Genomic DNA, 15,436 nt, shown 5'->3' with positions numbered 1-15,436 from the left:
TGTGTGGCTGCCTCTCCCAGTCTCTGTTTATTACAACACAGAATACAGTCCTTATAACTTTCTTTGGTATAAGTTTGCTACACAACACCAAATGGAAGTTTTTAGTCTACCTTAACTTCATAATAGTTCAAGATCTTTCTTTGTATGTTTGCTAGTGGCCAACAAATAAAACTTTTATTGTATCTTAATTTAACAACAGTTCACTTTGGAGGTCCTTTTCAAATCAATGCAAAATTATATGCTTAGCAGAGTCCATTAAAGTGTGGTGAAAAATTAATCATCAGTATTAATAGAGCAAAAAGTGTGAAGAGAGTTAGCCCTACACATTTCTTAAACAAAACATGAAATTTACAGTAACAAATTCGAACAATTTGTATGGAGAGAATTCTCCATTGCATTTGGCCCCGAGTTACAGAGCACTACTTATATGCACAAGGAACTGAAATACAATTTAAATAGAAAATTACTTGACATGGGCTCAAAAACTTACACAAGATATATTCTAAAAATAAGGTAGAATCCATTATTTATAAAAATCTCTCACTTTCTAATATTTCTACATTAAATCCAACAGAATGTACTTTTACAAACGTCATTAGCAAAAACAGGATCTGATTTACCTCTTGGATGTGGAAGACCTAATCTGGAAAACGCATCTGGTCGGAGTAATGGCAGTTGAACAGCCAACTGCAATATACGCTTTATTTCTGAAAGACCACCAACTTTTTCCAGGCCTCCAATAACTTTCTCTGCGTTTGTGATACGTCCAGCCACCATATAGCTCGGTCGCACTTTTCGAGCAGCAGCAAGCAGCATAGCTTTCCACTGTGCAGCACTACAAGGTGTGATAACTGAACTATCCTCTGCATTCCTCTGTACAAAAGACAGGGCTAATATAATTAACTATCATAATCATATGGGAATACTGAGTTACTACACAGTGAACATGGTAAAAGTAGCAGCACACAGAGAGAAAAAAATAAACATACTTTTTCTGCTATTATCTTTATCAGATGGCATAAAGGAATAGAAATTGTAAGATGAACTCAGCAGACGGGTACTATGATGATGTAACAGAGAGAAATTAGAATTGACCTATATAGTTTAATTGAAATTAGCGATACCAGAATTTAAAGTACTAAAACAAAACACTTCACAGAACTATTGCAATAACACGAAAAATAACAAACCTGCAAATTACGAGTGGAACCATATGAAAATTCTCAAAGAATGCACAGTACATACCCACTGCAACAACAGTAGCCCAGAGACTACCGCCAAAAACAGAAGCCCTATGACAAATCACTGCACACACTTACTGTGAAAAAGGGAAAAATAATGACCCATGGAATCGGTAATTACAATTGACTTATAGGTCAGTTCTGGCAACCGATTTCAATGTTTGTTATTCATTGCAATAATACAGAAAGCAACACCAAAAATAGAAATCATATAACAAAGAATTGCAGACATTTACTACAAAAATGCTGAAAATTATGAACCTTGGAATGTGTCATAAGGATTGACCTGTACAGTTCAATTGTAGTTACCGATTCCAAGATTTGTTATTGTTTCGTGAATTTTCATTACTTGTGTAGTGCCTTTACTTTTATGATTTCTGTGTAGCTCACTGCTTACTTTCTGGTAATGTCCTTTTTACGATTCCTGTAGGTTACTATCTATTCAATTTTACATTAGTTGTGTCAGATTTTAGTACGTCCCCGACCAAAACCCACCAATTTCCCACTGTAGCCCCCCTTAGATTCATTATTTATTACTAATAATTACCACTATTCCATAATATTATGAGTGTACCATGCAGATATTGTAGTGGACTTTAAGGGTCGTCTGCAGTTCTTTCACTTACTCGCATAAACTAAGATAACTTATTTGAGAAATGAGGTTTTTCCTGAAGCTACTGTCTTCTTTCTTACTTTAATTTCTTTGAATTATAATTCATGGCTGTGTAATTAATCACTTGAACTGCGATTGTATATTATCATATGGATTTGCATTTTTTGTGATTCATTTGCTTGTTTATGAATGAGCCCCTATGGCCTATGCCTTCAAATATTGCCTCTATGTAGCATCTTTGGTTTAGCTATGATGTCGTTGGTTAAAGCCAACAGGTGGGAAGAATCTAATCCAATTTTGAAGCTGTGGCCACAATTAAATTATCATGAAGAAATGCAAAGACAGTAATTAGTAAACATAGGTCACTTCCATGCAAACACCTTCAATTACTTCTGTGTACTCAGGATACCTTTTTATGTAATTAAGTATGATGAAAGCAATGTCTGATCTACAAAGACTTACGAAGTTCCGTGAATTATCAATCAGTGCAATGATTTAACACACAATGGAGACTTGATTAACAGGACTAATTGTTATTTTAAGTCATTCGGATCTTCAAAAATCAGGATAACTGAATGCATGAAGTCAAGTTATTTTTGCACTATTAATTCTAGAAAGATAATCTACGTCCATATGGTTATCTTTTATGTGCATTGTCATATGGTCATCTTTATTGGGTTAATACGTAATGTTAGGTGTTTATTCAAAACAACAAAAACAGATTAAACTTATTAAAATCAACAAAAGTCAATGTTTATTAAGATATTAGAGACATTTTTGTAAGTAAATATTTTCTTAAAATTGCTAAAATACTGCAAGCCTAATCTTGGAATACCTAAGAAAATTCATGGTAGACAATCACTGTAGTTGAATTTTGTTTAAAATATTTGGTAACTGTCATTTGACAAACAATTTTTTCTCTTTATTGCTACATCATGAATACAGTGTCATTTAAACCTGTTTCCAGGGCTTCAAACCTTCTCTATCAGAGGGTCCTACATCATTTTCTGCATCTACACATTGTTCTGTTTCATCTTCTTGCATTTCCTGCTGTTTGTTTGCCTGTAATATGCTTTCAATGATTTCGTCATCTGCAATGATCTGAAAATCTTGATCATGACTGACACAAGAAAGCCACTCTTTCATATCATAGATTTTACATTTCTGGCATTTTTGTATGTTTATCATAAGCTCCTTTATATCTTCCAAAACAAAATCATCCATACCAGTAATTAAATTTTCGTGCTCCCATTTTAGTACTCTGTTCCAAGTTCTGTTCAGAGACTTCCTTTCAATCAAATCTCATTGTGTACAACCATGTAACAACACAAATTAATTTATTTCAAAAATCACAAAATGACTTTTACGCTATCTTCATCAACAGATAACATTCTAAGTAAAAGTTGTTTTCTGTAAAGTTGTTTTGTTGTTGTTGTTGTGGTCTTCAGTCCTGAGACTGGTTTGATGCAGCTCTCCATGCTACTCTATCCTGTGCAAGCTTTTTCATCTCCCAGTACCTACTGCAACCTACATCCTTCTGAATCTGCTTAGTGTATTCATCTCTTGGTCTCCCTCTACGATTTTTACCCTCCACGCTGCCCTCCAATACTAAATTGGTGATCCCTTGATGCCTCAGAACATGTCCTACCAACCGATCCCTTCTTCTGGTCAAGTTGTGCCACAAACTTCTCTTCTCCCCAATCCTATTCAATACTTCCTCATTAGTTATGTGATCTACCCATCTAATCTTCAGCATTCTTCTGTAGCACCACATTTCGAAAGCCTCTATTCTCTTCTTATCCAAACTATTTATCGTCCATGTTTCACTTCCATACATGGCTACACTCCATACGAATACTTTCAGAAATGACTTCCTGACACTTAAATCAATACTGGATGTTAACAAATTTCTCTTCTTCAGAAACGCTTTCCTTGCCATTGCCAGCCTACCTTTTATATCCTCTCTACTTCGACCATCATCAGTTATTTTGCTCCCCAAATAGCAAAACTCCTTCACTACTTTAAGTGCCTCATTCCCTAATCTAATTCCCTCAGCATCACCCGACTTAATTAGACTACATTCCATTATCCTTGTTTTGCTTTTGTTGATGTTCATCTTATATCCTCCTTTCAAGACACTGAAAGTTGTTTTAATATTTCAATACTCCACTGGTTGTAGCAAGGATGTCATATTAGGAGGCAAAAATGTTACTGTGAACGTCCCATTTCTCTCTCTTATAGTTCAGCCAAAGGATGAGTCGGTGCATCTGACAAAAGTAGGGCTTCTCCTTGTTTTCCAACACTGTTTTGAAATTTTTTACTTCACAGATAAAAGTGTTGTCATACCAGTCAACGTGTATTTCGGTGTTCAGCCACGCGCTTTTGATGCGCGACATGTTTTGACAGTAATGATTTCTAATTTACCCTGCTTGACCAGTGTTGGAAACAAAGTCCAAGTCAAAGTAATTTTCATCCAATTCTTTTTTAAAACCATCTTTAAAAGAATTTGCTGGATCTACATCAGCAACCTTTTTTTCACCCTGTATTTCCAATTCGCGAATTGCATAAGAGATTTAATTCCGTACAACCACCTGCTACTTGCCACAAACGATTCGTCATTACCTCTCTTTTTATTTAACTATAGTACCTATTCACAAAGCAAAGGACCAGATATTTGTTGCTCTCTTGATAGTTTTTGTAGAAACTAACAATGCAAAGCTTCTTGCAGAAGTTCATTTCTTGGTTTCTTCACCATTTTTTGATATTTACTTCCATCTTCACTATCAATTTTGCAGATGTACTTCAAAATTGAATTGGTAGTCTTATTAAAGTCACTTATCTACACCAGACTTGTCATCTGACTAAAGACCAGTTTCCCCTCTTTTTAATGAATCAATAATATTTATTTTATCTTTATGCAGTAACAGTACTCTCTTACACTTTGACATTTTTAAGCACAGATGCAACACAGCACAGCAGCATAGAAATTGGCATCTGTCTAACTCAAACAACAATGAAATGCAAGGGGCAGATATCACACGGGGTGTAGGCAGATAGTGCCAGCATGACATGTCCATGCACAGACAGACTAGACTACAAAGATATTTGCTCATAACTGACAATCCAGGAAATCGCAAATCCGTATAACTAAGGTACAGATTCTCAAGTCTGCACTGTAAAATTAACAGTTGACATTCGCTCCATGCGAGAAAAAAGTGTATTTAGTGAACTAACTGGCACTATCCAAACCAGTCCATACACTCGCAGGGAATACCTGAACCAGTCTATTTACAGGAAGAGAAACAAATAATGCATCACAGTCATGTAGGAAGTTCTTTAACATATGAAATATAATTTCCATCAAACGCTTGACATGATTAAATAACTGTAATAGCTCTTCTAAATTTTCGAGTTGATCCACTTTGTGGAAGAATTATGCTGTTCATTGCTCCGGCTTCCTATAGAAACCTAATAGTACCATTTTGATTCATTACTTCTTGTACAGGACTACAGTACTCACCATCTGATCACTGAATGATTCCCATATCTAGCACTCATTGAATTTCTTTGTCAACTGCATGCTTCTTGGTTGATGGAACAGAGAAAGTTTTCATACAGAATGGCTTTACTTTTAATTTAAAATCACTTCCTCTCATTGTTCCAGGGTGAGATGAAAACACAACTTAGTACAACTGGAATACCTCTCTCAACTCTCCCCTTTCATGCTCGGTAAGTTCTGTTTATTTGTTTTGTTTTGTTCAAATATCTGCAGCAGTGCCATTTACATCAACCTGTGACTTCATGTCCCCTTCAGCTCCCACTTCTGTAAGTTCCCTTATGAGCTTTGTCCAACCGCAGTTACAGTTTCATTTACCAGATAAATTGGTATGACCATTGAGATCTTTAAATAAATTCTCAGGAATCGCTCCAAGTCAGAATCCAATAGGAAGTCAATATCAACTCTGCATACATTAGCTGTAACAACTATTGTTGGCATCCTTAGTACGTGGCTCATCTTCCCTTAATAAGTCTTCCACAATGTCACGTCCATTATCTATCTGCATTGTAAGAGGTGACCTCATGTCCATACATTCAGTTTCAAAGTGGTCGCATCAAATTTAACTCAGTTTTCCGGCAGATCCCTATGTGGAACCACATTATGATTTCTCCCCTGTTGTTGTGATTGATGGTCTCACGACCATTGTTCCTCTGGAATTCACAACACCCCTGGTTTTTATCATACGATCGTGTATGGCCATCATACCTCTGTGATCCGTTATGATCATTCCAATTCAGTGCTTCAAAACTCCATTCGTTACGATACTCATTTCACAATGTCTCATTGGAACGATTGAACCTCACTCCACCTTTTCTCTCTATCAAGAGCTTCAATTCGATGTAATACCAAATATAAATTGTCGATGCCTTTGTATCTTGTGAGAGCTACCTTCTCACAGGAATGGAGTAGTAATTGCTGCATAAGAATCTCTACGAGTTCTGTGTCTTTGGCAGGTTCATCTAGATATACTGTAAGTTACAATCCCAATACTTCAGCTGAAACTCACCAATGGTACTGACTCTGTGACCATCCGTTGGCAGTTCCAGCGATTTTGTCTCAAGTTTCCCCAGTATTGTTTGATAGCCCCAAATTTATTAAAGAAGGCTGTATGGAACTCACTGAAACTAAAACTATCAGCAACTCTCATGCATCATGTATGTGTACTGTCTTTCAGATTATTCACACAAATATCTATTTTTTTCTTAGAATACAATGTTAGAAAGCATGCTTAAACTACTGTGTGAAAGCAATGGGATGCAATAAGCAATGGGATGCAATCCTCGATTCAGTTCCATTACCTTACAGCAATCATACTTGGAATTGCACTCAGCATAATTTGTCATTTTTCTTGTAATTCATTAATGATTTTTTTCTTCTAGCACATATCGCCTAAAGTGGGTTGCTGCACATTTTCAACTTGATTGGCGAGCTTTGTGCATTGTTCCTGTATGCCAACTACCACCTTAAAGTGTGTCTTCTTGTAGTATGAACAATCCTCCTTTACTGTCGTGGTCTCAATTTTACTTTCCACCAAACTGAATGACTCACGCAATTTCAACAGTTTGATTCACAAGATACTTGGCAGTTTGCTGTTGATCATCAATTTGCTTTGCAATCTGCTGTTTAATATCATCATTTTGCTGCCCAAGATCATTATTCATTTTCTTAATGTGTCCAAACAATTGATTTAGCCACACCGTTACTCCATTAATGGTGCATGGATAACTGTTGGTGTGGTAACCTCCATTGTTGAGCTGCCTACTCATTTCCCCAAGTTTATTATTCTCACATTTAAGTTGCTGCTACGTAACAAAATTCATGATTTGTTTTCAGAATCAGAAGTTATAGTTGGATTGTTGTGCATATTGATATTTTCTACACTCCCAACGGTATCATCACTTAACATTAACTGTCCATCGAAGCATGAGACCTATTACCTCTAAGTCGCGGATTACAGGGGAGCGGCACAACATCGCAGAGTGGAGCGGCATATTTGGTAGCTGCCGCACTGCTGCTTCGCACCCAGGTATAGTGCGACCAGGTAGCAGCAGCCAGCAGGCTTGCTTCACTGTGTGGATGGCAAATGCACAAGGCAACTGATCTACAATCTTTCTCAAATGATTTTTGAGGAACTACTCAGTAAAAAGAAATTGATTCTCACACATTTCAGAACTTTATTTGTCACCTTCATGATGAACTGCTTATTTTGTTAATCCTCATAGTTATTGTGATAGTTCAAAATTTATTAAACTACTGCAAGAAAGTCCAATAGCATGCAATGGAAAATACAGGTCACTATGAATGCATTTAGTGCACGTTAGGTCACATGTTGCTGCGTATCAAATGTAATTAACATATTGAGATATTCTTTAACCTTGGAATGGGATCTACAACTCACTCCATTCTGGGAAAATGGATTGCATATTGCACACTTCATTCCACTCTGGCACCTAGACAATAAGTGGGAATGGAATATTCATAACACCTTTGTATCTGAAATGGTTTAAGATACCGAAACAAGACTTCGGCAAATAATAGCATGCAAAGAGGAAAATTGGTTGCCCTGTGTACTGTTTGTAACTACCTTTCTAGCATGATAAAATACAAGCAACTCCAGATATTTTCAATGGAATAATGCAATTTTTTGAGGGGCATTGACAGCTGGTGAAAAGAAAGTTGTTACAGGGCCCAGAAACCAGAAGTAGTTTCTGCGATGTGGCTCCGACATTCACAACAGGATTCACAACCATTGCAAGAATTGTGGAGTCAACTAAGTGTTGTAGGACTGTCTCCAGCCAATCTACACGAGAGTGCCTTCTGAAAAAGATTTTCTAAATACTGTAAATCATTTATATAACACACAGAATGTTCCAGTGCAGTTGGTGATTTTGACGGACAACAAAATTGTTTCAAATGCCCAGAAAATTCTGGTACAATGTTTTATAGTTATAAACACTTTCGTTCAATCGTAGAACAAACAGTTGCTGATTCTCGCAGAAAATTCATTATAACCAATGTTGCGGGGGATATGGGAAGGAAAGTGAAAGTGGTAGATTTCATTCTTCTAGTGTATTTCACTTAATGCAAGAAGGGGATCTTAATGTACCGCCGGACTCTCCAATACTGAAGACATCAGTTATGTTGCATTTTGCATTCATTGGAGATTAGGCAATCCATTGTTGAGGCATTTTATCAAATATTACATTCGAAGTGTTTTACATCCAGGGAAAGAATATTTCAACAAACACTTTTCCATACCATGAATACCAACTGAACATGCTTTAGACATAATGAGTGCTAAATGGAGCACATGTTGGAAGCCAACAGAAACTTCACCACAATTTGCTGATGATATTGTGAAATGTACATGTTGAGCACAACACTGTCAGTGACCAAGAAGGATTCCAAGTGTCAATGAGCAACATACAGTAGAAACTGAGCGTTTTATGCAAGTCACTTATCAGACAGTATGAAATTTTAACAGAGCTTAATATTAAGCTGTCAAAATGAAATGGTTTTGAAAACCTTTTCCACATAATAAAACAATTTTTATGGTGCTAAATAGAAAAATTGCTATCAAGGCTTCCCCTGATGCCATTTCCTCAACAGTACAATGAAAGAAACACAAGAGCCAGTGACAGTGTGGACTGCTACCAGCAGCAATAGCCAAATGCTGCTGGCATTGCCCAAATGCAGCTGGAGTCACACTAATGCTCTGGTTGCCATGCTCAGAAACAAACGTGTATAATTCACTCAGAATCGTTCTACTTGCAGCACCACAATAATCACGTGCACTGAAGAGCTCTCGTTTGTTTTTCCAGAGTCGCTCTGGTCTGCTCGGCATGCTGCTCGGGTCGTGCCACAACCTGGAAGTCACACCTATTCCCAGTTTATAGTTACCAAATTATCACTACTTTACAACTTTGTTTTTAAAAATATGAAGTGTCGCTGTGCTAGAATGCTGCAACTCACCATTGCTGTATTTTTACATTAGTCGTCCCTGAAGATTGCAATTACATCTCAGTTTGACACATGTGACACCTGTTAAGAGTCCCACCCTTCTTCTTTGCCTCATTTAAATGATAAAAACACCTCCCCTTTTAAACAATGACTTGTTGACTAATTAGTAACATTTAATTACTGGTGTATGAAGTTCATAAAGTATGATTGACTAAGATGCAACTATTGATTTATTAATTCATTTGTACATGACAGTTATGAAATCAGAATAATGAAATCATGCCATGAGGTTCTAACAACACTGTGTTCTGAAATGAGTTATCTTAGGGTGACATTCTCTACATTCATACTAAAACTAAAACAAGTCGCATGAACATGGCTGAACATGTTACAGCACCTTTTTAACGATGTACGATATCTTAACAACTACAGCCAAATCTGAACAACTACCACATTACGTGCCCGATGACGACGACGCTGACAACAACCACATCTGACTGCTGTAACCAAAGAGGTTTAGCCACATACTGCTGCAACTTGCAAAGGCTGTACTACTTGTCCTAAGAAGAGAGGTGTAGCGACAATAACCTCCCAGTAGCCCAGTCAGCAATTCCATTGTCTGTCATAGCCAAATTTCTAAGTTCAAGTCCCAGACTGGCACACAGTTTTGATCTGACAGGAAGCTCCAAATTAGTGTACTCCACTGTAGGATGAAAATTCATTCTGCAATCAACACACACATACTCCTGTGGCTACTGTCCCAACACAACTTGTCTGGGCCCAGTCGGGGCACAGCACTAGGACTATATAACTTGCCATGTATGTGTAAGTGCTTTTTCTGTTTGTTGGCTAGCTCTGAGGAAGAAAATGCCCAACAGCTTAGCCATACGCTCAGTTTTGATTATGTGCTTGTCTACTGCTCAATGCCTCCACTATATGGTGAGTGCTTCTTTTATTTAGTCTTAATGATTCATAGCTCAAAAATTCAGCAAATTCTGATGGAGCCCACAGCATGAAAATAACAAGAACAATGGCATCAGACAAGAAAGATGGTAAAATGTAAACAAATATATCAAACAAAATTCTCACCTCATTTGTGCTGTACTGCACCGCAGCATTCTGGCACAGCAAGGCAAGATCTGCCCCGACATATCCCTGTGTGAAACCAGCCACCTCTGCACACACTTCATGAAGTTCATTCGTCTTCATTTGACTGACCAATGGACGCAACACGACCTGTAGGATTTGTTCTCGTTCCTGGTGAGTAGGCACTCCTAAGTGTATCTGCAAATTGAACACGTATATGTACAGTACTAGATTCAAACCAAACAAGGCGGCAGTTTAGGTCACACTTTCGAATTAGAATATTTTTTACCTGGCACAAGCCCCACGAGATTTAGTCAGAAATACAGCTTAACTTCAGTGGATGGTAAACCTCCACTACATATACAAAAAGAAAAAGCAGCAAATTAGCTATGAAGCTGACTTGACGTAACAGCCCTAATTTATATGCTTCTTGGTGGAATCATTACACAGGACATGGAAACATTCAGTGACCCTATTGTCACTCAACATCAAACAGTGAACCTGTTTCGTCTGCCGGGCCGAAAATATTTACATGGAAGCTTATCAAGCTAGAGATGTTCTCTTAATTCTTCACAGAAATTACTGATTTTCTCTTGCAAGCAGTGATATTTGGCTTCCAAGAGTCCACTATCTGAATAACACCAGTTTCACATTGCATGACCCTTTTGGAAAACAATTCCTGAGGGGTAAGGAGAAAAAAAAAGTCTATATGTGTATATGGCTAGAAATGCAATCCAAGGCAGGTGCACACACTTAAAGGAGGAGGTTGGTTGGATGATTAAAGGGACAAAACTACTAGGTAATCAGTCCCTTTTTCCTCAAACAGATATGTCTGCATGAATGTACATCAGAGATGGTCTACCAGGCAAAACCCTGGGGAAGAAAACCCCAAGATCTACCAAAGATGAGATAAAAGACAAAAAAGAAGAAAGGGACACGGACAGGTCAAGAGAAACACAGATAGACAAACAACAAACAAGTATAACAGACCAATTGAGAGGGGGGAGGAAGGGTAAAAGAGCAGTTAGGGTAAGGGCCGGGTTGGACCACAAAGCCCAGAGAGCCGCAGCCCTGCCTGGCCAGAGGCACAACAGTGTCCAGTCAAGCCCTCAATGGGTGGATAAGGTTAAGTGGTAAAGGGCTTCTTCATGAAGAAAACATAAAAGTAGCTCAGCTGCTGAGGCACTGCCTCCTAAACCAGGGGTAGCGAGTCGGGACGATTAACAGTCTGCCGCAGGATGGCTAGGTGAGGGCAGTTCAACAAACTATGGACCACCACCAAATGGCAATCATAACGACATGGGGTGGATCTTCATGGAGAGACGGCCATGAGTCAGCTAAGTATGGCCAATGCAGAGTTGGCAAGGACAGTAGAGTCCTTTTGAAAGGCCTGCATGGGGGACCTCCATAGGTTCGTAGTCTTGTTTATCACCCATAGTTAGTCTGGTGAAGTCAGAGTGAGCCATTTCATATTCCAGATCCCTACAACTTTATGACATAAGTCGATTGGAGGTCCATATCAGGGATGCCGATCCCAAGAGTCAGCTTGATGGTAGACAGTGTGTTCATTCCCCAGGATCCCAACACCGTCTGGGGTCCCGACAAAGGTCACTAAGTGTCCACACTATTCAGGGGCATAATGGGAATCCTGGACAGCCATGACCGAGGAATGGCGAGGGTAACACTAGCAGAGATTTGCAAATGGCACAAGGAGTTGCTACACATGAGAAAGGACTCACGGCGGCACGAAAGGATATGCTCAAGAGCACAAGAGATGGCTACCAACTCCACAGTGAAAACATTACAGCCATCCGGCAAGGAGCACAGTTCAGTACGTTCCGCATGAGTACAAGCAAACCCTGCATTACCAGCAACCACTGAGCCATCAGTATAGACTACTTCTGAACCCCAGGATGAGCCAAGGATGAAGAAAAATTGGTGGTGAAGGGCCTCGAGATGAACAGGCTTTCGAACTTTGTCAAAGGTCAAGGTGCACCATGGAGGGACTCACCACAGAGGTCTACAGAAATGGGCCCTGATGAGAGGTGGTAGAGGAAACAACTGAAATTCATAGGGCCGCCATTGCAAGAGATGGATTCCCGTGTTTGGACAGACGAGATGGTAGTTCAGATGCTTAACAGAGCTGCATTTGGGTGTAGCGTAATTGACAAGCTGTTGTCGGCACCTGATCCACAATGGAGAGACCCCACCATAAGGCTAGTTCAAAAGGCTCCTGTCAAATCAAACCCTGCAGTGCTGTATCGGATCCAGTATCCACAATGCTCAGGGCAATGCTGAACTGTATGCCAGACTCCCATAATCCAGATGGGATTGTATCAGGGCTTTGTACAGCTGCAGGAGGGTAGTGCGATCCGCACCACAGCTAGTGTCACTCAGGCAATGAAGTGTATTAAGGTTCATCCAGCACTTTACCTTAAGCTGGCGAATATGGGGAATCCACATCCACCAAGCATTGAAGACCACTCAAAAAAAGTGAGTGGTCAGTTGTCGAGGTAATGTTCTGGTTGTGTGTGAATGGTACGACATTGATAAAAGTACACGATGTGAATCTTGGTGGCTGAAAACCTAAAGCTGTGGGTGACAGCCCATGACCGCACGTTTCACATGGCCCCTGGCAGTCGACATTCAGCAACACCCACACTAGAGGAGCTACAGTGGAACCAAAAGTTGTCGGCATACAAGGAGGGTGATACTAAGGACCCCACAGCTGCTGCCAGACCACTGATGGCACCTAGAAAGAGAGGGACACTCAGTACAGAGCACTGCAAAACCCCATCCTCTTGGATATAGGGAAAACTGCACCAACTTGAACCCAGAAAGTACAGTGAGACAAGAAGTTGTGCACAAAAATCAGGAACAGAGCCCAGAGACTCCACTTGTGTAAGGAAGCGAGCATGTGGTGTCTCCATGTGGTGTCATGTGCCTTTTGCACTTTGAAGAAGATGTGTATAAGGTGTTGATGTCAGACAAACGCTGTTTGGATGGCAGGCTCCAGGAAAATCAAATTAACAGTAGTGGAAAGGCCTTGGCAAAACCCACCCTACGACCGAGCCAGAAGACTCCGAGACTCAAGGAGCCAACACAGCTGCTGGGTCACCATACGTTCAAGCAACTTACTGAGAACATTGGTGAGACTAATTGCATGACAACTGTCCATCTCTAGAGGGTGCTTACCCGGTTTCATTACTGGGATGATGATGCTTTATTGTCATTGCAAAGGAAACACAACCTCACTCCGCATGCGGTTGAAGATGGCAAGGGCGTGATGCCATTAATACACTGATAGGTATTTGAGAATATGCTTGTGGATGCAGTCTGGTCCTGGTGCTGTGACAGAGCAGTGAGATAGGACACCGACAAATTCCCATTTGCTGAATGGGGAATGTGGTTCCAGGCAGTGTGTAGTAAAAGGTAATTGCTTTCACTCCAACTGCTGTTTTAGGACATGAAAGGCGGGTTGATAATTCTCACATGCAGAAGCTTGAGCATAATGCACAGCAAATTGTTTGGCGATGGTACAGACAGCGTCATTCAAGGTAATACCAGGATTACCCGTATGTGTCTGGTTATCAATAGAGACTGTGACGAAGCAAGCTGGGATCTCTTTACTTCCTCTCTTGTTTTGCCCTCTGCCTCCTTAAATTCATTTTTGACTATCATTAACATACACGAGCATAATCTGCATTCACAAACAAAAAAGGGGGGGTGGGGGGTGGGAGGGGGGGGGGGGGAGAGGAGGCTAGCTCTCAGTCTTAAGAAATATAGTACCAGATCTAAATTGTGTACTAATTTTAAGCATTTGGAAGAACAACTAGGGTTCTTAAAGTATTTATATGGCTCTACTCGAAAACACATCATCAAAGCCAGCCCTTAATTATTTCCAAAATAATTACCAGATTTGTCAAAAGCATTGTTTGCATACCTATATCTGTTAATTTCATTATTTAAACAAATAATTCTGCCTACCTTTGTGGTAGAAGAAACTGTTAAATTGAAGAAATTTAATGGATTCAGTTAGTTAAATGAGTTATGTTTTAACTGTAATTTCTGTAAATTAAACGTTGAACAATGTATAGTTTCAGTACCTATTATTGTGAGTATATATAACGACCCAATTTTTCGTCCCGAGACAATCAGTCCATAGCCAATTTTCAGACGGGAAGTCTGTGTAAGCGTAACAATAATGCATTAACTTAACAGTGGCATAAGTGTAACACCAATAGGTCGTGTGTTAAAACAATGACAGTGTCTGTTCAATTTATTTGAGAAATAGTGACAAACGTTCTGTATTATTCTGAAAAAACTGAACTGTGTGGTTAGGTATTCACTGCTCATAGATGTTCAACAGCAAACTACTGTAGCAGTATGCTGGTGTTTGCCTCCAACCAATTAATGAGGCTTAACATTTACCAATAGTGAACTGGCCATATAACCGTGTAATATTGGGGGGAGGGGGGAGGGGGGGGGGGGGGGGGGGGGTTGTGAACAGTGAAAGTAAAGAACTGCGAAACTCAACTGTACAACTGTCAGCTAAATCATTCACAGAAGTCAGTGTTGAATTTCCAGCCCCCATTTTTCAGCTAGTATAACAATGCAGTACGTCAACACTGAGGACTATCAACGAAGAAATAAAGCAGGCGAATGTCAGAAGATGTATGATCTTTGCTCAAACCTGCCCAAAGGAGAGGTACGTGGTCTGATGGTTGAAATGTACCACTCCCAGCATTCTCACTCTGCCACTTTATTAGGTGGCAGACCTGGGCACAGAGACATTTTAATGCAATGATGTGCGTCATCAATGGGTGCCACCTATGGCACGGTTAAAAATACACTCTCTCTCGGAGGAAAAAAAAACACTTTTTCCCTGTTAAGTAACAGTACACTTTTCCTATGAACTGTAAAACTTATCAATCCTTTCAATGGTTGTAATTTCATACATCGGCGTAGAACTTCTCA

General features: G+C 39.5%; 1 protein-coding gene across 1 annotated transcript in view; it reads right to left on the bottom strand.

Annotated features, from left to right (window-relative positions):
• LOC124800592 (spermatogenesis-associated protein 5-like protein 1) overlaps positions 1-15,436 on the bottom strand; it is an 85,427-nt gene that overhangs the window by 31,438 nt on the left and 38,553 nt on the right. The window contains 2 exon segments of the mRNA XM_047263007.1: positions 621-873; positions 10,463-10,657. Coding sequence (XP_047118963.1) covers positions 621-873; positions 10,463-10,657 — 448 coding nt within the window.

This window comes from Schistocerca piceifrons, chromosome 1 (genome assembly GCF_021461385.2).
Source record: "Schistocerca piceifrons isolate TAMUIC-IGC-003096 chromosome 1, iqSchPice1.1, whole genome shotgun sequence".
NCBI classification, from domain to species: domain Eukaryota; kingdom Metazoa; phylum Arthropoda; class Insecta; order Orthoptera; family Acrididae; genus Schistocerca; species Schistocerca piceifrons.
The sequence above is the reverse complement of the archived record's forward strand: the minus strand, read 5'-3'. Positions and strand labels throughout refer to the sequence as shown.